This window comes from Gorilla gorilla, chromosome 3, assembly GCF_029281585.2.
Source record: "Gorilla gorilla gorilla isolate KB3781 chromosome 3, NHGRI_mGorGor1-v2.1_pri, whole genome shotgun sequence".
Taxonomy (NCBI): domain Eukaryota; kingdom Metazoa; phylum Chordata; class Mammalia; order Primates; family Hominidae; genus Gorilla; species Gorilla gorilla.
The window spans coordinates 74,362,387-74,389,559 of record NC_073227.2 but is presented as its reverse complement, the minus strand read 5'-3'; the positions used below and the strand labels follow the sequence as shown (position 1 = coordinate 74,389,559).

The window sequence follows — 27,173 nt, the reverse complement described above, 5'->3', positions numbered from 1 at the left end:
GGTTGGATATAAGATGATTTGGGGTGAATGAGGGTCAAGAAGAAGTACTAAAGGTCACAATAATCTAGGCAATAGACAAGGGATGTGCTTTATTTGGGGATTGAGAGCAGATGTAACAAAGTTAAGAGTTACTGAGGAGTTAGATCCGGTTGGACTAGTAATGATGCCAACAGGTGGACTAGGGGGCTCTTAAGGCCCTTCCACAGAACCCCAAAACATTCAACCTTAGTCTACCCTAAATAAATATACACCGTAAGTAAAAACAGTGTGCTTTCTATGCAAACAATGGTTTAACACAAATTGGCTAGCCCTCCTCCATATTGCCAGGCCTAAACGTCCACCTGTATAGACATTCAGGAACTTCCACTGCACAGAGCTTAGAGGCTGCTCAGATATAGAAAATGAAAAGAAGGAGACAGATAAGTCAGAAATTTTAACTGGGTTTACTGGGTGGATGTTATGATACTGTTGACCAAGAAAGGGAATATGAGAGATTATATTTGTGAAAGAAAATGATGAATTTGTCCAGGCACAGTGGCTCATGCCTGTAATCCCTGCACTTTGACAGGCTGAAGCAGGAGGACTGCTTGAGCCCCAGAGTTCAAGACTAGTCTGGGCAATATAGGGAAACTTTGAGTCTATTATTATTTTATATATGTAAAAAAAAAACAATGAATTTTAGGTGCTCAGATGACCTATATGAATTTGGGCAACTAGGGTTGGGAATGCAAGTCTGGAGCTTAGGTGGGAGGTAGGGCTTACCATGCAGATCTGACATATCTGTGTAGAGCCAGTTGCTGAGGCAGTGGGGTTCAAGGAGAAAGGAATAATAAAGGAAGACTAGGAACAAACCAAAACCCTTGAGGAGTGCTGTCTTTAAGAGGGCAAGCAGAGGGGGGATGTCAGGAAGGAAGATGAGAAAATATTGCGAAGCAGAGCATGAACAGAAGGACACAGCTCATGATGGCTAGAGTGTAGCGAGTCACGCCAAGGACGGGCTAGGCAAGGATATGCCAGAGAGTCTTTTTCTTTACAGAAATCATCAATTCTTTTCTTGAAAATTGATTTTTAATTTACAGTTTATTCTAAAAAGTGGTCCCTCTTCTCTTTTAACATAACTTATTTAAAAACATTTATATTTACTCAGAACTTTTCCAATTTTGCAGTTTCACGATCAGCCTCCAAAAAGTTGTGCTAGTGTGTGTTCAGAATTCATTAAAATCTATCCAGCATTTCCACTTAAGTGCTTCAATATGTATGAAAAAATGTCATTTGAATTCTCTTTGATGATCAAGTTGAACATCCTTGTCTTTGTCATCCTAAAGCTGTTCTTTTCAGAGAGCCAAATCCCATCAGATTGCTCCAGGTCTGTATTTGAGAAGGAAATTTAGAACCATTTTGTCTAATTGCAACAGATTCTCTTCTGAATATTTACCCCAACCTATTGATGAAGTGCTCCTGTGTTCTCAGTGAACCGGTTTTGTTTGGAGCTCTTGTAATAATGGTGCATGGTTCTTGGAATGATCTCAAAATATTCCCCTCTTTCTCTTTCACACTGAAGAGCAGGTTCATCCCCATAGGATGTTAACAAGTGTGTTTAGCTTATAACCCTTCTAGAATCATCGTCCTCAAGTGGGCCCACAAAACCCTCATTTGCATCAGTGTCCACCTGGTTGGAATTCATGTTGTCTCCTTCAGGATCTTGTTGTGAAGGATTTAGTTTTCCCCTGCCATGATCTTTAAAGGAATATTGTTTAGAGCTGTGAATATTTCCTTAATGAAAGATTCTTATTTTAAAATGTCTGAGTCTCTTTCATGGAAGGCAGCCTTATCAGGATCTGAGGGAACTTCAGCAGAACATGGTGGTGTTTGCTGTAAAACGTCCACATTTGAAAATTCTAAGTCTCTAAGTGAGCAATGCCATTCTGCTGCCTTGGATTGAAGAGCTGTGTCATAATCGTAAGTGAACATGCCCAGAAACTCATCCCCTAAGGGACTATTCCCTGGTGACCTGGGCGAGGGTGACAGGCCCTCAGATCTATCAGTGTCAGAGGCATTTTCCAGATGAGTCTTGTACATGCCAGAGTCTGGAGCAGAAATGAGAGGTTTTTCAAAGGGATCTTCTTGATTCTTGCATTTCCCTGGAATTGTTTGGAAGGTAACATTGTCCTCAAGACTGCCTACAGCCGTCACATTGTCCTTGCTTGCCCCTGAGCTCTCGTCCTGCAGGGACTCCTCATCAGGCACTGCCTCTTCAGTCTTGCTCCTTGCACTCTCTGAACTTATGGAGCTCAGAGTGAACAGAGACCCCTCATCAGAGTCACAGTCACTCTCCAACTCACAGCAAGTGTCAGAAGGAGTGGATTTCTGCACTGGTTCCTTGTTAGCAGGAGTGACATCCAGGCCACTGTCCCATCTTGGAGGAAAGACTGATGGGCCTGTGTCTCTTGGGTCACCGTATGGAACCTCGCTGTAGTGGGCTGAAAGCGCTTCCTCAGCCCTTGCCCCGGACAGCCTTGACTGCTGTATGCTCAGCAAATCAATGGATGAACTCACTTGCCTTTCCTTAGAAAATTCCATCTGCGAGTCCCAAAGTGACTGTTCAGTGCCCCCTCTTTCCTTACTATCTCCAGTCCTCTGTGCTTCTGCATGTGTTAGCATTTTACAGAGGGAAGCTGTTATTTCTCCGGAGAGGGAAGGGTCTAATTCATTGGAATCATAACGGCTTGAGCCAGAGACAGTGTGAGACGTGCCAGCTACAGAAGAGACGCCCACTGAATGTGCACTGAGAGGCTCTTCCTGGGCCACAGTTTCATAAGTCCATTCTCCGAGAACATCATTCCTATGGATGTGGTCCTGCGCTGCTGACATTAGTTCACGGTTACCGGCATGTGGATGTCTCTGGAGAATGGAATAGACTGCACCATCATTTCCACTTCCTGCCCCGGTGTTGTCCCCGCACTGTCCTGGGCTCTGCGAACTGCCAGGATCCTTTCTGCTCCTTCCCAGAGTTCTATCAGGAATTACGGTGGCGTGTGGGTGTGACTGTGTCACCCAGAAAGGGGTCTGGTTCTTGTAGAGGCTTAGATGAGGAAATGCTTGGCGCAGTTGGGTCTCTGGGTGTGGTGTATGCCCCGCAGCTTCCATGTCATCGTAGAAGCCCTCGTTTGAATACGCGTTGTCCGGGCCAGAGCTTTTGTTCTGGCACTTTTTTTGCCACAGTCTGTCAACATAAGGCCTTGTGAAAGCCCCCAGGCTGAAGGCGACAAGGAATGTGATGAACACTGACAGGCACACCGCCAGAGCCAGGTCCTGGGGAGCGTCCTCTTTTTTGCCGGCAGCCTGCACATCGCGGGTGCTTCTAACACTCCTTGGCAGCCGTCTCTGCTTCTTCCTGAGACCAGAGCCGGCCTTTGCCTTCTTCCCCAGAGTGGAAATGCCCGTGTGCCTTCCTCCCTGGGGCCTCTCTGCTTTGCTCCTTATGAGGCTTTTCATGCGATGCAGATGAATGGGAGGAAGGCGGGTTTCCCTGGAAATCCTGCTCTGGGGAGTGCCCCCGTTGGCCTCCTCACTCCCTGCAAGTGGGATTAAAAAAATACACACTGAGCGAACATTGAAATAAGATTCCAGGGGTTTTTCTTTTTTCTTTTTTACAGAATTGAAAAAAATTCAATTTTTTTGAATTTTGAATTCCAGGCACACCCAGCCTGCAGCGCAGTGGCACAATCATAACTCACTGAAGCCTTAGACTCCTGGGCTCAAGCGATCCTCCCACCTCAGCCTCTAGAGTAGCTGGGACTACAGGTGTGTGTCACCACGCCTGGGCTGCTTTTTTTTTTATTTTCCTATTTACAGAGACAAGGTCTCTCACTATGTTGCCAAGGCTGGTCTCAAACTCTTGGCATCAAGCGATTCTCCTCCCTCAGCCTCCTGAACAGCTGGGACTATAGGTGTGAGCCGCTGCCCCAGCTCCAGATTCTAGTGGTTTCAGAAGCTTCTGTGAGTCCTCCTCAGTCCTTATCTAGCTATATGTTAAAGTGTACATTACATGATGATAAGCAGTTTAAAAATTTTATTCATTCATTCGTTTTTGTTTAATGCCAACAGCATGTTTATGGCTGTACGCGTTTACACATGGCTATCAGGCTGAGGTCTGTTGCTCAGAGGTCCTGGAGGTTGTATATGCCTTAGGCTTCCTGCCTCACTGCTGCCTGTGGGAGGAAGAAGCCAGACTAGAAGGACAGCCACATGTACATGGCTTCTCCTTTCTCCATAATCTTACCAACTCTGTGTGCTGTTAAACAGCAAAAATATTCCGTTTTCTTTACTGGTTCCTTACATTTTGCTCTCTACCCTCAGAATGCCAGTTGTGGAGTGAAACAAATGTAGCTGATGACATTAAGACTTCTCTCTGATCTTCATGAATTTCCTCTAAACCTGGTAGGCATGGCCATGTTCCTACTTGAATGGCAGTCCTGAATAGAACAGTATCTATGACTCACTTTTTTTCATGGACTTTTTCTTTTTCTAGATATGAGGTTGTGATTTAGCCAAGGTAGTTAATAGTGAAAAAAAGCTTCCCAGAATGTTCAGCCCCAGTAACATATTCCAGCACTTTAGGAGAGGGGCAAGGAACAAATTAAAGGAAAATATGCTTTTGTAATATGTGTGTGTGTTTTGCGTATGTAGAGGATCACACTTTTAGAGTGTTAGCAAACATTTAAAATAATGATGTTTCTAATTTTAAAAGTTCTTTCTTTCATAGATTATTTGTTAGGAATTTAGATAAAACTGTGACGTTAAATTTTATTCAACTTTTAATTCTTGTCTAATGCCAACAGCCTGTCTATGGTTCTTGAGAATAAAGTTTGGTGTGTCAGAACAAAACTCACTTCTAGTGGAATTCCTCCTTTTCACCAAATCCAATTGATGCTGAGTGAGTTGAACTGTGTTTCTTTGACCACATGAAGAAAATAATTGATGAACTGAGGAAAATAGTTATTTGACACCAATGATTTTTCTATGACACAGCCCAAGACTGACTAATGCCAAGGATCAGCACTTTTGCTTTCATGGGGACTGTCATTATTTCAAAAAAGACTAAAATGTCTATGTGCAAATTTTTCATTATAAATGGAGCATTTTCAGAGAGATTACTGACTTACCTACAGACCTGTTGCAAATGACATTCCACTTTTTCCTCCAGGATTCAGAAATAAAATTTTGAAAGACTGCCACACTATCATCACACTGCCAGTTATTATCAGCCAAGTCAACCACTAGATGGGGAAATTCTAGAGCTATGATCATCATTGGTAGGATGGTAGTCACAGCATTGTTGCTAAGGTCTATGACCTGTTTGAGAAGAAACAAGTTTAGGATGGTCTGTGGATAAAGACATTTACAGATAAAATAAATGAGTTACAGAAAACTACTGTTTATGTCTCTATGGAGGCAATATGGATTTAACACTGGTTTACAAGTCAGGGAATAGTGGGGTTTTAAGTCTCTGTTCTACCCCGAAAAAGTTTAAGAGTCTTGACAAATTGTTTACTTTCTATAAGCCTCCCTCCCAGGGTTGCTGGAAGCATTAACTGTATGTGAAAGCTTTAAGTATCATGCCTATATTTGATGCCTAATCATTTTCTCTTCCTTCTTTCCTGAGTGTAATTTGTACTGTTAAATAAAACCTAGATACTCATGTTATCAAGGTCTAGAATTGGATACCAGGTCAAGAATTTCTAGAACTACTGCAATCTTGAAAGCAGCAGAAAATACTGGATGATGAAGACACAGAACACAGACTTGTGGTTGACCAGAAATCTTATTTATTTATTTTTCTGGTAGAGATGAAATCTCACTATGTTGCTTAATTGGACTCAAATTCCTGGGCTCAAGTAATCCTCCCCAGGCCTTGACCTCCCAAAATGCTGGAATTACAGGCATGCACCTGACCTCAGAGACAGGTCTTTTGAATCAAATAGTATCTCAAGAGTAGTAGTACATTTCTCCACATCCATGGCTATTCAGTACATGCAGTATGACTTATTTTTCTAGTCTGATCAGAAATGAAGGGGAAAGGGGAACAAGAAGGATCCAGTGGCTCTAGAAACAGAGAGCAGGATCTGTAAGTGTCGGACACGACAGGAGCATGACATAGCAGGGAAAGCACAGTTAGGAGGAGTTTTAGCTGCCATTTGCAGAGCCCTGCTGGGTCCCAGACATGCTACTGGGTGCTTCACATACATGATCTCTGATCTCAACAATTTCCTCATTTTCACCTATTCTACAGAAGAAGCTGGGTTAAGCCACACAGTATATCCCACATAGACCCTAGCACCTAGTACGTAGCAGGTGCTGTGTAAACAATAGAAAGGAAGGAAGGAATTAATGAAATGGTAGAGCTGAGATCTGATCTGGCTTCACAGCTGTGTGCCTTCCAATGCAGAACATACCCTCTTGGTGCCTGAGCCCCTGCTGCACTAGAGTGAAGGAAGGGCTGGGTTGAGGAGGCCTGGGGCAGAGGCACCAGGGTGGCTCATGAGGTTTGGGGAGAGGCACATGGTTATTAGGAGAAGAGAAAATCATAAAAATGAAAATACAGTCTTTGCTTTCAAAAAAGAGGATGATGAATATAATCTAGAAAGGCTGAATGTTATCAAGGCCAATTGCTTTATAGACACCCGTGAAAAATCAGCATTTACATTTTGGGTTATGTAAATTCCTAAAGAAGGGCTTATTCAAGCAAATAATCAAACATTGCCACAAACAAGACCATTACATACAGAATCACAATTTTTTGTGAACTTGGGTAGTAAGCGTGAGTTTTCCATTAATGAATAGCCAAGCAGTGTTGACTCTCAAAGGAAGGTTGCCAAAAATTGGAGGTAGGAGACTGTGGGATTGGAAAGAAAAAATACTTAGCTTTAGTCTGGTCTTGGTGATGATCAGTAGCTTTCTTATGTATCGCTTGACAACAGATTGAAATATTCTAATGTTTTTTAGGTAATTATTTTCTTTTTAGTGCATGTCTACATTTATTTTTTGTCCTAGCGTCTTATTATATTACAAATCATGGAACCAGAAGCAAAACTGGAGGGAGGATAGAAAATTAATAAAATGACTCAGGAGGAACAATTTCTGAGAGAGGAGTAAAACAGAATGGTCCAATTTGGCTAAAGAAATACCCATCTACCAGCATTTGAAAGGGGTATACATTATGGAAAGGTTGGGAGAAGCATATGTAATATTGCTTCACAAATCACTGCATTTAAGAAGAATGGGATAAGATTAGGAAAAGAAATGCTAATTTGAAATGTCAGTGAAACTTATTTCATCCCATCAAAGCATGGTGATAAATGTATGCTTTGAAAAATCTATCTGGCTTCTGAAAAGATTTCCACATGGGAAATCACATAGAATAGTGCAAGTATCAAATTCATTGCCCGGAAGAAAACAACATCCATTTTGATATTCAGCTTTTTTGGTACCAAATATGTTCATCATGTTCCAAAACCAGTTTTCAGAGATATTGCCAAACATGCAGAAGGGATATTAGAGGAGAAGAAATGGTATGATTCTGGGGCAGTTACAGTGCATTGAGAATTACAGCTGTATATAAAACATTCTCGAGGTTGATTTTTAGTCTGCCTGTGACATCTATTACCTGTGAGCTGCAGAAGACTCATAGAGCACAATAAAAATGCACAGGAAATATAACAGATGAAGGGCAAATTACATATACAAGGAGTATACTATATACTACCAATTAACTACCAAGTTAAGTGGACCTTTTCATCTGTCCTCATGACTACTGTAGCAGACAGACTCTAGGATGGTCCCCAGTGATCCTGCCTCATTGGTGATGAGGCCCTTGAGTACTCTCCTTCCCTTGGGTGCAGGCAGGACCAGTGATTTGTTTCTAACCACAGACTATGGAAAACAATGGAATGCCACTTCCATGATGACATTACAAAGAATTATAATGTTCTTGCTAGCAGACTTTCTTCCTCGATGGCTCTGAAGCAAGCTGACATGTTGTGAACAGCCCTATGGAGAGGCCCACATGGCACAGAACTGAAGGCAGGCTTTGGCCAACAACCAGCAAGAAACTGAGCCCTTACTCCAGCAGCCCACAAGGAACTGAATCCTGCCGACAGCCACGTGAACTTGAAAGTGAATCCTTTTCTAGCTGGGCTTTTAGGTTAGACTCCAGCCTTTGCCAACACTTTGATTGCAGCCTCTTGAGAGAGCCTCAAGTGGAGGCCCCAGGTAAGCCATGCCTGGATTCCTGTCTCATAGAAATTGTGAGATAATCTATGTGTGTGGTTTTAAGCTGGTAAGTTTGTAGTAATGTATTATGCAGCAATAGATAACTAATACTCCTATCTATGTCCATCACCCATGTATTCATTCCTTTGTTTATTTGATAAGTATTTTAAAATATGTGTTAGGTACTAGGCATATGCTAAGCACTGGAAAAGAAAACAGATATGATGTATGTCCTCAAAGAGCTTACGATAGGGTAGAAGCGTTTGAGGACACAGGCATTAACAACTAATCATACCTAAAACTAAGTAATTTCAGCTGGGATAAGTGCAGTGAGAGGAAACGGAAATGTATAGCATGTTATAAGTGTTTATAAAGGGGAATTAATTTAATCTGGAGGCCCAGGGAAGGCCTCCTTGAGGAAATAATATTTTAGCAAAACTGACAGGATTAACAGAAGTCGGCTCCAGGCAAAGGACGAGCAAGTGGGGAGGACTTGAGGTGAAAACAGAGGCAGGAGTGCAGGGAGCCAGGGAAGAGGCTTAAAAGGAGGCTGGAGAGGCAGACAGGGGTCAGGTCCTTGCAGTGAAATCTTAGAAGTGTTTTAACCAAGAAGTGGGAGAATCAGATTTCTATGTTAAAAGAGCAGGCGACAGTGGCCAGTTTAAAATTTCTATACACAGACTACATTTATAAAGTACTTACTGTATTCTAAGCACTTAATTCTCACAAAACTCTGAGAGGAACTAAATTATCTTCATTTTTCAGAAGAGAAAAGTGAGACACAGAGAGATTTGGTAACTTGCCTAAGACAGTGTGGCTGGAAAGTGGCCGAGGCTAGGTTTAAGCCCAGGCAGCTGGCTCAAGGCCACGCTCCCCATCACTGCTTCACTAGTCTCCTTTCTACAGAAGAGGGACTCCAGGAGCCATTCTGGTTGGAAGTGGGGAGTTGGAGGCTTATCTTGCAGCTATGCCTGAATAGCACTTTGCAGAACACTGGGAAAACCTCAGTTTTCTATGTTGACATTGCTTAATATGATAGCCACACCAACAGATGACTAATACACCTATCCATGTCCATCAGCCACTTATTCATTTAACAAGTATTTAAACATATGTATCAGGTACCAGGCATATGCTAAGCACTGGAAAACAAAACAGATATCATGTATGTCCTCAAAGAGCTTACATGTAGCTATAGAGCAATTAAAACAGGGGTGGTCCAAATTGGGATGTGTGATAAGTGCAAAATATCCACCAGGTTTTGAAGACTTACTATGAAAAGGGGATATAAAATATCTCATTAATAATTTCTATATTGATGACGTGTAAAAGATAATATTGGATAAATAACACTTACCACTAAGAAGAAATTCACTTGCTTATTTTAACTTTTTCACTGTAGCTACTGGAACATTTAAAATTGCATGTGCGGCTCACATTCTATGCTTCTATTGAATGATGCTGGCCTATACAAAGAATGGGAGTTGTCGTGGAAGTTATGGAGATGGGGGACTAAAGACTCTTCCAAACCATCTAGTAGTGCTACACTGCAGGCCACTCCAGTGTTGCTAAAAGACCACTGAGAGGAGATTTTACAACATTCTCCCAAAGGGAAGGGTGTGGAGAAAAGTGCTTGGAGGAGAAGGGGCTGAAGCTGCCAGACCTGGAATAGGGCTTCAGGAGTTCCTTACCCTTACAGTAGTATAATTGGCACCTTGGGAGATTAACTGCAATGCCCCAGAGACAGGAACTATGGGGCCAAAATGTGACATAAATCTCCCCAATACGGGTTGGACGTTTAGAACTGCATGTGGCACACGCGCTATACAAGTATGGAAATATCATTATCATTTTTATTGTTTTGTGTCCAATTTTGAAATGGAAGCAACAGGGTCACTGGGTTTCAGAGGCCCATCTAGTTAGTCCACGGTTGTTGACATCTTAGCATCAGCCGGGGTAGTTTAGCGGGGCCTCCCCAAGCATTCCATATTGCATAAGACCCCTGGGACCTTTGACCAATCTTGTAGCTTAGGGAGACAGCCTCACTAATAACTAAGATTTAATTCCTTGCCAACTGGTAAGTGAAATCTTGGAGTTGGATATAATTTGATTTAGAAAAATAATGTGTCAGTTCTTGCTGTTGAGTATTATGTTGGAGTAAAATTCATGTCCCTTATTGTGGCCTTTGATTTTTGAGGCAAGAAAGAGACTTCAGCTCTTTTAAGGGATCTTAAAATAGACTAACAGTTTTTTATTAATAGCCAGTACTACTGGACATGAAGAAACTCTTCAATAGAAATATGCTTCTAATGTAATTGCCCATGTGTCTTCCTTATTCAAATATTATAAAAATGATTTTGGAACCTGTAATTTTTTGAGGTCCTTGAAGGCTTGTGGGTGAATTTTGAATATCTTGTTGCTCTTTAAACAGAGATTCTCCAGTTGCAGGCAGTTGTGAAAATCAGACCACCCTATTTGCAATATCCCATTGAATGAAAGATCCAAACTCTGCAATGACTTCAGTTTCCACAGTCCTGTTAAAATGAAAAAGTAAGTTAAAATCTAAACTGGTAAAATTTACTGCAGTACTGTTTGTAATGGTGAAAAATTGGAGACAACATTAAGAGTTCTCAATTGAGGTATTGTTAAACAACGTATGGTATATTAATACTATGAAATAATATGTGGTCTCAAAGGAGAATGAGACAGGTCAACATATAAACTGACTGAACTGGAAGAAAAAAGTTAAGTGCAGAATAGTATAGAGTATAAGTCCAATGTCCTTGGGAAAAAGAGCCATATGCAAACATATACATAGATTTTGAGTGAGCAGGAAAAGGCCTGGCAGGAGATAAACTAAACTACTAACAGTTAGAGTTAGGACTAGGATGGTTGAGGGAAGTGAAGAGGGATAAGAAAAGAAACATTGTTTTGAATGCTTTTGAATTATTTCTTTCAATGAGCATGTACTACTTTCAAAATAAGAGAATCAGTTAAAAATATAACTTTGATTGAAAGACGTGATAAATATTTATTTGACTGAACTATATATATAGTAAAACTAAATAATCTTGCTAAACAATAGAGGAAAAAATGTGTTTTGATGCTTTATCTACATGGATGAATTCTTCCAGTTTTAAGATTTTTCTTATTCTATTTTTTTTTTTCTGAGACAGAGTCTCGGTCTGTCACCCAGGCTGGAGTGCAGTGGTACAATCCCCACTCATTGCAACTTCCACCTCCCGGGTTCGAGTGATTCTCCTGCCTCAGCCTCCCGAGTGGCTGGGATTACAGGCGCCTGCTACCATGCCAGGCTAATTTCTTTTTTTGTATTTTTAGTAGAGACGGGGTTTCACCGTGTTGGTCAGGTTGGTCTCGAACTCCTGACCTCAAGTGATCCACCGCCTTGGCCTCCCAAAGTGCTGGGATTACAGGCATAAGCCGCCACACCCGGTTGTCTTATTCTATTTTGTAGCCATGTCCTTTCTTATAGCTACTTATTGTTGACATTATGATTATTTCCTAGGCATTCTTGTGTTTTCCAAAGGTAGTAAGTTATAGCTAGATTTTGTTTTCCAGGAAAATAATCAAATTGAATTTTCGTCTCTGCCTTTGTATTTCACTTGATTTCAGAGAGTAACCAGGAGGTCCATTTGGCACTGAAAATAAATAAAGGTTGAGAAGGAGGTGCCAGTCATAGCTGTCTCTCAAATTTCATTTCCCATATGGGTCTCAGAAGGAAGTGCCTGCATTTTTACATTTCCTTCTGCTCTGTTCTTGCATGTAGCCTGTGTCTTTAATCAACATAACAAGATCAGGTTGGTTCAATTACAGGCTTTTTTCCTTGCCTACTGTCTACAAGGTACTTATTGTAAGATTGATTATACAGGGAGATGACTTAATTGAAATGGCTGCACCATCAAGGTTGTCATATGTTCATTTAACTGTATACATGCTAAGCAAGAGATCATCAGGACGACGAATCAATCAAAACATTATGAGCAAGGCAGTCGGTGCTGAGGACAAGTATGGACAGCATAGAATCTTTACTCTTTAAAGAGTTTAATATGGTCCAATGATAAGACATAAACTCGAAGTAAAGTTACTAGTTATACAGAGTAGTTCATCACATGGACCATCCAACCATAAAATTAATTTTTATTTGTTCGTTTGCATGTCTATCAGATGATCAAGTCCCTTCAGGGCAGAATTCACATCTTTGAATTTTTGCAGTGTTTGGTAGAATATAGTATATACTCAGTAGGCCAGAGGCCACCATGTTTGGCCTGCATAGTGATTTAAAAATCATTGTACTGACATTAAAAATTCAATAAAAATTTGCATTTCTGGCTTCTCTTAAGAAAACTGGAAGTTCTAATTGGCACAAGATGACATTTGGCTGGAGCTGAATGAAGGCTGCCTGCTGTCGATGGGGGCGTGAGCTTATAGAAGACTATCATTTCTTTGTACTCATGTCTCTACCAAAAACAAGAAAACAGGCTGGGCGCAGTAGCCGATGCCTGTAATCCCAGCACTTTGGAAGCCGAAGCGGGTGAATCACTTGAGGTCAGGAGTTCAAGATCAGCCTGGGCAATGTGGTGAAACCCTGTCTCTACTAAAAATACAAAAATTAGCCAGTAAGGTGGTGCTTGAGCCTGGGAGGCAGAGGTTGCAGTGAGCCGAGATCCATGCCACTGTACTCCAGCTGGGGCAACAGAGTGAGACTCTGTCTCAAACAAACAAACAACAACAAAAAAACAGGAAAACAAAGGATAGGCCAAGAAGACTTTTTTTTTTGAATGAGAGAGAACTAAGGCTTATAGTCAGCTTATTCTGGTAAAAAATATTTCCATATTGGTTTGGAAATGACCATTGCCCAAGTCCCTGTGCACTGCCCTGCTGCACTTACTTCAGTCTATCTTCTCCCTTCCCTCAGTCCAGCAGCACCTGGCTCCAGCACTACAGCCAGGAGGCATCCAACTGTGGAGCCCAGGCTGAAGGCCAGTTGTTAAATATTTTGAATACAACCTCTGGAGAAAATGTTTCTTTGTGCATAGAAGCATATTCCTACATCTTTTAATATGGGTCTGTCAGAAAAAATGCAAAATAAGACACCAATATGAAAGAAGCTACAGCTTTCTTAACATTTTCATGATACTTGCCTGGCCTATATAAGGATGTGAACTCATGATTCCTAAAATATCTCAGTGCTTAATTGAATTGAGTAAGTGCCCTAGGAGCTAAGTGGAGGGAGTGATCATGCCTAGCTTTAAAGCGATTCCTCAGGGATCTAGAACTAGAAATACCATTTGACCCAGCCATCCCATTACTGGGTATATACCCAAAGGACTATAAATCATGCTGCTATAAAGACACATGCACATGTATGTTTATTGCAGCATTATTCACAATAGCAAAGACTTGGAACCAACCCAAATGTCCAACAATGATAGATTGGATTAAGAAAATGTGGCACATATACACCATGGAATACTATGCAGCCATAAAAAATGATGAGTTCATGTCCTTTGTAGGGACATGGATGAAATTGGAAATCATCATTCTCAGTAAACTATTGCAAGAACAAAAAACCAAACACCGCATATTCTCACTCATAGGTGGGAATTGAACACATGGATACAGGAAGGGGAACATCACACTCTGGGGACTGTTGTCGGTTGGGGGGAGGGGGGAGGGATAGCATTGGGAGATATACCTAATGCTAGATGACGAGTTAGTGGGTGCAGCGCACCAGCATGTCACATGTATACATATGTAACTAACCTGCACATTGTGCACATGTAACCTAAAACTTAAAGTATAATAATAATAATAATAAAAAGAAAAAAAACAAACAAAAACAAAAAAACAAAAAAAAGTGACAGAAGAAATTATTTTTAAGCTCCTAATTGTGTACTCTTTATGCTCTAAGCATTTCACAGACATCTCTTTTTAATCTTCAAAAAGCCTGAGGAGTTAACAACATTTTACAAATGAACAAAAACTAAGTTCAGGGAAGTTAAGAACTTGCCCAACAACACCATGGTAGGTGGAGCTGGAATCAAAACCTAGATCTCTTAATCATTACCCTTTAACCATGCCCATCTTTTATTAACTACAAACGAATAAAAACAACCCTCCCTCAAAACCACAAAAGGGTGGTCTGGGCCATGGTACATAATGAAATTGCCAGATGTATTGGGAGTTGCTTAGTTAATCTGCTTGTGTCACGGAGTACTGGAGTCAGCGCTGGAGACGAACTTAAGAGACTGAGGTTTATTCCACCTTTATCTGTGACTTTTTGTTTTGTTTTGTTTTGAGACAGGATCTTGCTCTGTCACCAGGCTGAAATGCAATGGCACAATCATAGCTCACTGTAACCTCGAACTCCTAGGCTCAAGCGATTCTCTCGCCTCAGCCTTCAGAGTAGCTTGGACTACAGGTGTGTGCCACTATGCCTGGCTATTTTTTTTTCTTTTAATTTTTTGTAGAGATAGGATCTCACCATGTTGCCCAGGCTGTTCTCAAATGTCTGGCCTCAAGCAATCCTCCCACCTTGGCCTCCCAAAGTGTTGGGATTACAGGTGTGAACCACTGCTCCCAGCCCTGTTTGTGACTTTTGATGTGAGCCAAAGAAAATCACTTAAGGCTTCCATGCTTGTTACATTCCTTAAAAATTGTTTCTCATAGATGGAATTGAGATATGTCTTTGATTACTATGATCTTCAAGCTTTTGGAGTCCAGTGGAAGCCAGGTCCATTAGTTTGGATGATTGTTCATCAAATATTCACTGTCTTGTGGGCAGAATACACTTCCCCATCCCACTGAGTTGAGTTTGGCCATGTAATTTGCTTTGGCCAAAGGAATGGCAGCAGAGGTGTTGTGAGCAAAGATCTGAAGCATGCTTACGTGGCAGGGCTTGCTTTCTTGGTTTCTGCTAGTGTCATTTAAATAACATGGCCTGGTGGCCTGCTGATCTGAATGAGGGCCTTGTGGAACAGACTGGGACCCCTGTGTAACTTTCAAGATAATAGGGACGAGCCCTTGAGGAATAACAACTAACTATATTAGAGTAGGGTTAGAGATCTTGACTGCCAATTTTTTTTTTTTAATTTATAGAATCAAAGTTGTTTAGTGAGATCTGGCAGGAGTTCTACTAGCCTCAGGTGACTGTGTGTGAATTATGCTGGATTAAGTTTTGTAAGTACTGACACTATCTTGTGAATGGGCTGCTGCTAGGATGAAGATGAGGACAGAAGCTGTTTGATAGGCTAGATGGCTTCCCAACTCTGGTCTGCAGAAAATCCAGGTCATGATACCTAGCTGGCCCTGACTGGTGGGATGAGATGCTCTGAGATCAAGTTTTCAGAAAAAGAGCTCCTGATTAAATAATCTGACCTAGGTAAATTCCAGAGATCTGCTGCAGACATTATTCTAATCTCCACACAACAAAGTAAATTCCAGTTGGATTATAAGTATAATATGCCTGAAAAATCTTCTCTGACAATTTTGCCATCCATGGAGTTAAGGCACATATAAATAAAAGATTGGTGTAGTTGCACACGGGGAAAGCTGTTTTTTTTTAAGATTAAAAAAAGAAATTATAAAGGAAAATATTAATACATTTGATTGCCAAAAATTTAAATTGAGTGTATGTCAGGAACACTGTAAAAAGAATAAAGATATGGATGAGAGCAGATTTCTTATCGGAAACAATGCAAATTCAAAATAATGGAGCAACATTTAAACAAACTGAAAATCTTTAAAAAGGTCAGCCTAGAATTCCTTATTGAGTAAAAATATATTTGAAAAACAAAGGCAAATAAAGACCTTTTCAATAAAGATTTGAAAGCATTCATCAGGAGTAGACCCAGAGTAGAAAAAATGTTCAAGGAAGTCCTTTAGAAGAAAAAATGAAACCAGATAGAAGTCTGGAGTAAGGAACAAAGAGCTCCAGAAATTTATGTAGGTTAAATATTTTTTCTTATATTTAAATCTCTTTAAAAGCAACATTGTGAAGCAAAGATAGTAAAAACATATTGTGGAAATTATATATAGGGGTAAAATGTAGGACAATACTTGCACAAAGGACAGAAGAGGGGAAAAAATGGGAGAACATCATTGTAAGGTTCTTATATTACAGGCAAGTAGTTTAATACCAAATAAAAATAGACTGTGATCTTAAGATATATATTGGAAATCCCAAAGCTAGAATTCTAGGATATCCACAGATTATTGGATATTCATAACGCACTTATAAATAACCCATGGGACAAAGAAAAATCAAAATAGGAATAATTTTGACTCAACTAAAAATGAAAACATCACATATCAAAATTTGTGGGATGTAGCTAAAGCCATTTTTAGAGGCAAATTACTAATTTATTATTAAGTTGCACTAAATGTCTATTAAAGAAGAAATGCCTCAAGTCATTGACTTCAGCTTCCCCTTTAAGAAACTTGCAAGAATGAATGAAATTGTAAGTAAGCAGAAGAAAGGAAATCATAAAGATCAGAGAAGAAATAAAGTAGGAAATGTAAAAATAATAGAGAAAATTCAATAAAACCAAAAGCTGGTTCTTTAACAATAAAATTGATTTAAAAAGATTTCTAGCCAGGCTGATCAGAAAAGAGAAGATATAAATTATCAGTATCAATAATAAGAGAGGTGGCATTACTACAGAGTCTATAGATACTAAAAGGATAATGAAACATTGTGAACAGCTTTATGCTAATAAACTACCAATACTCACTCAAAAAGCAATAGATAATGTGAATAACCCTGCATCTATTAATGAAAGTAAACTTGTAATTAAATACCTTCCCATGAAAAAACTCCTGTTCAGATAGCTTCACTGGGGAATTCTATGAAACATTTATGGAAGAAACAAAGCCAATTCTAAACAAACACTTTCAGAAGAAGGAAGAGGAATAAATATCTCCCAATTCATTTTATGAGGCCCACATTACTCTAATACCAAAACTAGACATCAACAATATAGCAAAAGAAAATAATAACCCAATATTCCTCATGAACATAGGTGTAAAATTTCTTAAAATTTTAGCAAATTGAATCCAAAATATATAAAAAAGATAATAAATCACGACAAAATGGAATTCATCCCACGAATGCAAAGTTGATTTAACATTAGAAAATCTACACAATTCTCCAAATTAACAGACTAAAAAAGAAACCCATATGATCATCTCAGTGGATCCAGAAAAGGTCTTGGGCAAACTGGGAATAGAGAGAATTTCATCAACCTGGCATAGAGCATTTATGAAAGATCTAGCAGCTTTATTTTTAATAGCCAAAAAGACAGTCTAAGTGTCCATCAACAGATAAATGAATCCACATGATGGAATTCTACACAGCAATGAAAAGGAATGAACCTTTCCCCACAGTTCACAAAATTTTTTCTTTTTGTCTTATTTTTTAAAAGAATGTCAACTTTTATTTGAGAGTACATGTGCAGGTTTGTTACACAGGTATATTGCCTGATGCTGAGGGTTTGCAGTACAAATGATCCCATCACCCAGGTAGTGAGCATAGTACCCAATAGGTAGTTTTTCAGCTTTAGTCTCCCTCCTCCCACACTCCTCCTCCTTCTAGTGGTCCCCAGTGTCTATTGTTCCCATCTTTACGTCTGTTTGAACCCAAGATTTAGTTCCCACTTATAAGCGAGAATATATTACTTTGCTTAGGATAATGGCCTGCAGCTACATCCATGTTGCTGCAAACGACATGATTTCATTCTTTTTTAGAGCTGTGTAGGAGACCATGATGTATATGTACCACATTTTCTCTATCCAATCCACTATTGATGGGCACCTAGGTTGATTCCATGTAATTGCTATTGTGATTGGTGCTGTGATGAACATATGAGTGCATGTGTCTTTTTTGTAGAATGATTTATTTTTCCTTTGCATGTACACCCACTAATGGGCTTGCTAGGTCGAATTGTAATTCTGTTTTAGTAGGAATGAACTTTTAATATACACAACGACATGGATAAGTCTCAAAATAATTACACTAAAAAAAGACGTTAGACCAAAAATAAAAGTACATATTGTATGATTCCTTTTATATAAAATTATAGAAATGCAAGTGAATCTATAATGAAACAGAAAGGAGATCAGCGGTTTCCTGGGTTGGGGAGAAGGGATGGGTGGAAAAGACAGATTACAAAGGGGATGAGGAAGCTTTTGTGGTGACAGACATTACACTTAGTAAATACTCCCTCTGTACTATGAACTTCTTAAGTGCTCTCCCAAGTGTGATAACCTGATAACATAAAACAATATTCAGGGATTATGGCTTTTAGTCCAAAGAGCAATAAGAATTGGAATAGAGTCTAGAATGGTCCTGGGTAAGATATTTGATTCATTAGGTCAGATCTTATTGTGGTCAAATTATGTAGGTGAGCCAAAGGCCCTGCCTTCTTAGTTGAGTATCTTATATACTTTTTGTTTTAATTATCTTGATAGTGGTGATGGTTTCATGAGTCAGTGTGGTTCAGAGAGTCAGAGGATAGATCAAAAAGTGCTCTGAAAAAGGAAGAGCAGAGGCTTCCAACATTATGCAGACCTATATAAATATGAACAGAGGCACCCAGACTGTTGGTGAATACTCTAAACATCTGAAGACAGAGAATGAGAATCCCCTTTAATTATCTATTGTGCCTGAAATCAAGGAAGTTACCGTTACAGCAAAGACCAGGGCAGGAAATATAGAATTAAAGACTCAGGACGATCAAGTGGCACTAAAGGGGAACTAATGCTTTTGAACACCTGCTGTGTGCCAGGCACTATGAGAGATGTTTTACATGTATCATCACTCTATGTGTTACAGTCTTGATGCACACTGTCTCTAAACCTTATACCTACCCTATACATATAATTATTCTCAGTTAAAGACAAGGACCAGGAAGCTTTTTTAGGTTAAGTGACTTGTTTAAGGTCAACAAACAAGTAAATAGTGTAATATAAGATGTGTAAAAGAATTACAAGTAAACAGGTTGAGAACGGTGGCTGATGCCTGTAATCCCAGCACTTTGGGAGGCTAAGGCAGGCGGATCACTTGAGGTCAGGAGTTCAAAACCAGCCTGGCCAATATGGTGAAACCCCATCTTTACTAAAAATACAAAAAAATTAGCTGGGTGTGGTGGCAGGCACCTGTAATCCCAGCTACATGGAAGGCTAAGGCAGGAGACTCTCTTGAACCTGAGAGGTGGAGGTTGTAGTGAGCTGAGATCATGCCACTGCACTCCAGTCTGGGTGACAAGAGTGAGACTCCGTCTAAAAAAAGAAAAAAAAAAAGGAGTAAATAAAAAGAATGGGACCCGAACATACCCAAGCATGTGGGGAGAGGGTGATTTTGATTTTGAATGCAGTTATTAGAGAATCCTCTTATTTAACTCCCCTCATAATATCAAGCTGAGACTTTCCAAGAGGAAGGTAAACTTCTGGAGATGAGAATAAAGACCAGGAAGTTCAGTTTACACCCCCTGGATGAAAACTTTTCCTTTACTTTCAATTTTAGATAATTAAGATTTTATTTTTTTAAGGGAACTGGTACAGACCTGGTTTGTTTAGCGTCTCTCAGGATGGAGCTGGGAAATTTAAGAAAATTCTTGCATGGTACTTGATTGCACTTCTCAATGGGAAAATGTGTTCTTTTAATATTTTTGCTTGGTGAGCCAATGTTCAGAGGGTAGTCAAATGAGTGAAAAGAGGCTGTATGGTGCATTCACGGCTGGGGCTTGGACATCAGGGGTACATTTTATACTTCAAGTGAGGAGAGTTGAATGCTGGGAGGAAAATATAGAGGTACTCTGTGGAAAGGGAATTATTTATTGAACTGCTTTCTAAAGATTACAAAGGCCACAGTAGGCAGGAATTTTATTAGCCTTTGCATTTAAGTGGCCAGAGGCAGTTTTATTATTTCCAAGAAATGACCTGTCTCTCAGAAAAAAAGGCCACAGAAAGGATACTCAGACATTACACTTAGTAAATACTCCCTCTGTACTATGAACTTCTTAAGTGCTCTCCCAAGTGTGATAACATGATAACATAAAACAATATTCAGGGATTATGGCTGTTAGTCCAAAGAGCAATAAGAATTGGAATAGAGTCTAGAATGGTCCTGGGTAAGATATTCGATTCATTAGGTCAGATCTTATTGTGGTCAAATTATGTAGGTGAGCCAAAGGCCTTGCCTTCTTAGTTTAGTGTCTTATATACTTTTTGTTTCTTTAGAACCTGAATTAGTTTTGAGTACATTGCTTATTGATAATTCCATAATCCAGTAGCAATCAGGATGAAATCTTTAATTTTCTATGAATAAAGGAACACAATATACTTTAGTTTTTTATAATACACTGTATTTTTTTAATTCCCCCAGTTTCAAATGTTAGGTATTATTTCATCTTATTTCTAACACATTTATCTCTTAGGTTCTAGAACTTAGTTGGTTAATGTGAGGCTGCTACATTTGGTCTATCAACCTAACTGGAATCCCAACAAGATGTTGTTCCTGCTGCATTTCCAGTTACTCTGTGAACACTCCAAAAATACTGCTTGATGAAGGTAGGACAGATTAACCAGAGACTGATCCCATTGTTTTCATGTTTTTAAACTAGTTTTTCAATTATGAATGCTGTATTCCAAAAATATGGGAGGAAGGTAGAAGCATCATTAAAATTAAATTCATGGCTGGCTTCTGTTTTATAAATTGCATTGGCCAGCACCTCTTTTGGGCATTTTCCCAACATGAAGCTTATTGGTGACACCACAACTGACTCTGAAGACAGGGTTAGTTCGTGTGATATCTCACCCTTACACAAATGGGCTTTCCTGAGTGAAAGCAACTTTTCATTGGTTCTAGAAACAGTCCCCATTTTAAAATATGTGGTACATAGTTACAAAGGTTGCTTGATTGTTGCTTTCTGAGATCTCTCTAATTTATTATTATTTTAGATGAATGCAAGTGCCTATATAGTCAGACACAAATAATTATCTGCTCATGAATTATAGTGGGCTACTACTTCAATAGTTGTTGAACATTTTAAAAAATAACTTGAGGCCGGGCACGGTGGCTCATGCCTCTAATCCCAGCACTTTGGGAGGGTGAGGCCTACGGATCACCTGAGATCAGGAGTTCGAGACCAGCCTGACCAACATGGAGGAGCCCCGTCTCTACTAAAAATACAAAATTAGCCGGGCTGGTGGCACATGCCTGTAAACCCAGCTACCTGGGAGGCTGAGGCAGAAGAATCGCTTGAACCTGGGAGGCGGAGGTTGCGGGGAGCCGAGATCGTGCCATTTTTCTCCAGCATGGGCAACAAGAGTTAAACTCTGTCTCAAAAAACAAAAAACAAAAAAAAACTTGAGATTTAGACAAAAATTAATTATTTGTTTCTAAATATACTGTTATTCTCAATTTATGCCAAGAGAATAATAAAAACTAGTATTTGCAAGGTAAATCTTCAGACAAGATTCTGAAGTAGTTTTCATATATTTATATTGTGACAGTTTATTATGCCAAATACCATGTTAAGTTAGGTCTTTGAGATACATTTTTTCATTTTATCCTTACAATGATCCAATGAGTAAATCTTATATTATCCAGATGTCACCTATAAATAGACTTAGAGTGAAGAATTGAAGAACAAAGAAATAGGCCAAAAATAGGGCATGCCCTAGGCAGTATCTCTCTCACCAGCAGTTCCCCTCAAAATGTGATTTCAAAGTCAGAGCAACTCAGCTATAGTCACAGAATCATAAAATAGGAAAAGCTGTTAGAGGAGACTCAACCTAGTGAAAACTAATATGATGATTATGGGAAAATAATTTAAATCACAAAATACTATGGATAAAAGGACTCTGAATTATATCCAATCAGATTCATGCCTTACACTGAACTTCCAACGTCTATCTCTTTTCATTCATCTCTCTATGTCTTCATTTGCTAGAATTTTAATAGAATTTCAGATACAGAATTTGCTCACTTCACTTCTTTTTTCCCCCTCCTCTTCAAGTTGAACATTTTTCTTGATGTTTTGGGAGGCAAAAGCTTAACTCAAAAAAAGAAGATGGATCTGTATCTGCATTTATAGGGATATTTGGTCTTTAAGTGGAACTGTATTAGTCCTAACCCCCAGTTAGCTCAGGGGAATTCATCTGCCTTAAGGAGAGAAACTCAGCACTTCCCTATTTACTCTTGTGGTGGGGTAATATTTTGACATGTTAATCTCTTACTTCCCTATATTTTCCTCTTGCTCTTTCTCTCCATTCACACAGAAAGTAGGCTCCACGTTCATTGTCCCAGGGAAGGCATATGGCAAGGCAGAAAGTAGCTGAGTCTACAAGTCTTTCTGGCTTTTGTTTTCCAAAACCCTAAACCTTTAGAAGAAAGTGATTTCCAGACAGAGGGTTTTGAAGAAAAAAAAAAAGGGAGAAGAAATTTTCTCCAAACTGAAGAGGCTGAAAAGAAATATTATCTGGGTAGCAGGGGTAAGGAACGCTCACCCCTCGATGCCTTGTTAGAGTATACGATTCTCAAGCTGGGTACAAATCCAGGCAAAGGCAGAGGAAAGCTGATGAAAGACTGATGTTAAGTATCCCTACAACTCCCCCTAATGGGGGCTCAGAATCGGAAATTGTTACTACAGACAACAGAAGGTTATATCTCTAGTACACTTGAGTTTGTGGATTGAGATCACATCTACCATACCAGTTAAAAAATTGTGTTATATTATATGGATATATGTAGCTATAATGACGTCCATCAAAAAACAAAACCTGGAAATAACCTAGTGCTTGATTAAACCAATTATGATATATGCATATATAAAAACCAACTATTTGAAATATTTGTGAGATTGCTTAATTATATAAAGATATTAAAATATTCTATGATATGAAAATACAAATTAGAAATATGGACAGTATGATCCAATTTTGAAAGAAAAAGGTACAAATAGGCATAAATAATAAACTTGAAGAACATATATAACATGAATGACTTTAATTTTTCCCTTTAAATTTTTCTTCAGTTGTTAAATGTTCTATAAGTAACAGGTATTCTTCTTGTAATAAAAACAATACAATAAAAATAAAATAAAATGCAATTCATTTACACTGAAAATATGACACACTACTTTTATGGAGAAGGTCAGGGAGATAAGACTCCCACCCTTCTCAAACAATTCTGCTGACATGGTGACTGTAATAATTCCTGTACCTGCTAGGCTATTATTGCCAAAATGATGCTTAAAACAAAGCTGGAGAAAGAGCATGAAAATAAAAACATGAAATGTCAGAACTGGATAATAAGGAAAACCAAATATGCACAATTTGGAATGGAGAAAGAGAACCATAACTTTATACATTTTTTTGAATAATGTCTTATATAAAGGAGGTGCTTAGCAAAGAGTGAACAAGCCTGAAAACAAACAAGGAAAGGAAATTAATTGTTTAGCACTCTGGAATATAAAAAGGGCAAAGGAAGTTTTGCTTTATGAACTTGATATATTTTCCAAAGAAAACATTGGTGTATCCGTTAAGGAACTCCAACATGTAGACTATTGAATGTCAGATGAGAATTTATGATAATTGGAGGCTACTTGGAGTACCCTGTTAGAAACTAGGATAAGGAATTCTGATTTTGACTTGATAATCAGAAGGTTTACATACCAATATATAATATTAGGATACTTCTGCTGTAAGTTTGGAGGACAACTGGATAGACTGAGGCAAAAATGTACTCAAAGAAGAAAAATATTATAATATGGCAACATTTAATTTGAATTGCATTACATATTAAATGTATTTGAACTAGTTATTGCTCAGTGCTTTTCTATATTAACAAATACATGATAATTAAAGTAGGTAACTTAGAATCACTCATTATTATTTAGCACTTAAATACTTCCTAGTGTCTCAATAACCGCACATAACATTAATGTCAGATATACTAATGGGAGACTAAATTTCATTAACTGTAAATTCCACACACTATAACTTCCAATGCCACTAAGAAACATTATTACATGTGCTCTGATCAAATTGCTTTACTTTCAGCTGTCCCTTGAACCTGAAAACAAATGTGGAATTCTTATGAATATGAAACAACTCCACGTAAGCATTGTTTCTCTGTCTAGTTAAAATTGTACTCACCCTTGGGAGTGTCACTGAGTTTATTTCTTTGAAGAATGAGCACCTTCAGCAATGGAAACCTGTTTCTGAAGCTGCTTCTGTGGGGTTTCACCCATGAGAACTTAGGACTGAGTAGATCCAATGAGAGGGAGTGGATGGCATTGTTGCTGAGGTTTAACACTTCCAAAGCATGTAAATATGCAAAAGAGCTTAAGGTTATTTTTGATATGAGATTGTTACTGAGGTCCAGATGTTTTATTTTCCACTCTTCTTTTTTCGTGTGAGACTGTAAGAGAACTCTAAAGAAACTGAAACTTATATCCACAGTGGCTGCTGTCTGTGATATGTCCACAGGTATATCACACTTTCTGGTAAAAGAACAATTTGTCAGAATATATTCATTCCATTGGCATTCAGAATTGAATAAAATGTTGCTTTTTCTTGATGCATTTGTCATTATTCCAGTAAAATAAAGACCTATAACTATGGTAATGACTCTGAAATAGAGGTTTTTCATAATGCCTGGAAAAAGGAAAATGAATTGACTTATTCACAATAATATATAAAAACTAACAGCAATAAGCAGCAAATTTAATTTTCAATTTAAGATTTCGGAAAGTGATCTTGTCTTGGTTGCCAATTTAAGCGAATGTTTGATTTCTTACTGGGGCATGAAAATGTAGCTACCAAAATGAAATAGCCATAGTATAAAATTACATTTACGTCACATTTTAAAGAAAGGACTCCACTGATTTTTCAGAAAATACATATTCACTTAGGCCTCACCTCTGCATCTGCTTTTCCAGTATTTTTCACTCCACAGTGTGCTTTGGGATGAATGAAACCTTACCAAGATTAAAGACTTCCCTGTTTCTTTGCAGGCCATTAATACAGAGCAAAGTCTATTATGCTTATCTACAACATAGTAATCAACCATGTGGTTTATTACATAAATGACAAGCAGTTACACTAAACCGTGACCGTCCATAACTCTATGAGTAAAAAGTTCAACTCACAAAAGAGGCTCTTACTTTTCATGACTAGAAGAAATACAAGTTTTGCTGTGTGGCTTGTGTGACTTTTCAAATCATTATGAAATCATTTAGATACATACAACATAATGTGTTATCAAATACATGTTCTGGCTCCGAGCCATGAAGATGTAATACGATACAGAAACATTGAGTATCTTTTGTACCAAACATTTTTGAGAAAAAATTGAAAGTTTTTAAAAAGAAGTGTGTACAAATTACAATGGCTGAATGTATCACAAAAATAAGTTTAAAAATGGGTAATTTTTGTGATTTGTTTTAAATTCCACTTAAAAGCCACTGTGTGTACAAATAATCACATTATTGAGTATATGAGTTTCCAAGAAATTGTCCCTTCCTTTCTGTTCTAATGGCACTCAGTTTAGTTTTCATCACTGCAGTCTGAAATACTAAAATGGCTTAACTGACTTTCTTGCCTCTGCCTCTTGACTTTCCTTGTGATCCATCCTAGATGACTCCAAAGGATTATTTTCCTACAATAACGTATTTCCTATATTATTCCTTCATTTGAAATCCTCAGAGGGCTCCTTATTGCCTATAGTCCAAATCCCTCAGGTTGGTATTCAAAGCCTGTGTTATCTAGGTAAACTTAATGACCTAGCTTGATAAGTTCATGTGGAGCCACTACAAGATGTGGCTTCTGCAAAGAATGATCTATGCATATCGCATACTGAAATTCACTTTCAGTTCATTCCCAGTTCCAAGTTCAATGCCTTTTCCTCTTAGCCACAGTCTTAAGATGGAGTTTTGCTCTTGTTGCCCAGGCTGGAGTGCAAGAGCGCCATGTCAGCTCTCCACAACCTCCGCCTCCCAGGTTCAAGCAATTCTCCTGCCTCAGCCTCCCAAGTAGCTGGGATTACAGGCATGTGCCACTACATCTCACTAATTTGTATTTTTAGTAGAGATGAGGTTTCTCCATGTTGGTCAGGCTGGTCTCGAACTCCTGACCTCAGGTGATCCGCCCACCTTGGCTTCCCAAAGTGCTGGGATTACAGGCGTGAGCCACCACACCCCGCCAGCCACAGTCTTGTGTATCCTTCCAGATTCATCTCACATCTATGGCCTGGTCATTTTTCCTGCTTTAGCCTCCATATTTGTCTTTATTCTTACAGAAATCTTTCAGTAAACACTGAAGGAATTGATACACATTAGTAACATTCAGCGTTGCTATTGTTTTGCTTTGTATCTGTTCTGAACTCCTAAAAAAAAGGAACATTATCTATCTATCTATCTATCTATCTATCTATCCAATGTTTTACATTTTTAATAGTCTGCAGTCTGTCACTGGGTTATGTTGTTTGTGTGTAAATGAATGCATGGAGTGAAGTGAATGAAATTTACAATGTAACTTTAAAACTTTTGTTTCATACAAGGTCAATCCTCCCATATTTTCAAGGGCATTTAAATTCAGGTACACATGGCCATGAACAGCAAAGGCAGCCTACAGCATGGAGGAGTGATTTATTTTTACAGTGTGCTTCTTATGCAATACTAGAAATTGAATTGATTTGCCCAGGAAGAAAGATATTTTTTCTATATTCAAAGCTGAGATCATTATATATACAATGGTGCACCAAGCTAATGTAACAAAATCAGCAACAAAAAAATATAGTCACCATTCACACGTACATTACTTTGTAGTGCTGAAGAGAAAGACATGGTTGAAAAATACTTTTTCTTAAGGGGACATGA

At 38.8% G+C, this 27,173-nt stretch overlaps 1 protein-coding gene across 1 annotated transcript; it reads right to left on the bottom strand.

Annotated features, from left to right (window-relative positions):
- Positions 1 to 1,061: 1,061 nt before the first annotated feature.
- On the bottom strand, positions 1,062 to 26,914 carry LRRC66 (leucine rich repeat containing 66). Its single transcript, XM_004038666.5, has 4 exons — positions 24,451 to 26,914; positions 10,636 to 10,805; positions 5,166 to 5,355; positions 1,062 to 3,575 (listed from the first exon to the last, which is right to left on the bottom strand). Exons 1-4 carry the CDS (start codon positions 24,944 to 24,946, stop codon positions 1,789 to 1,791), a joined length of 2,643 nt encoding a protein of 880 aa, XP_004038714.5. The 5' UTR covers positions 24,947 to 26,914; the 3' UTR covers positions 1,062 to 1,788.
- Positions 26,915 to 27,173: the final 259 nt, after the last annotated feature.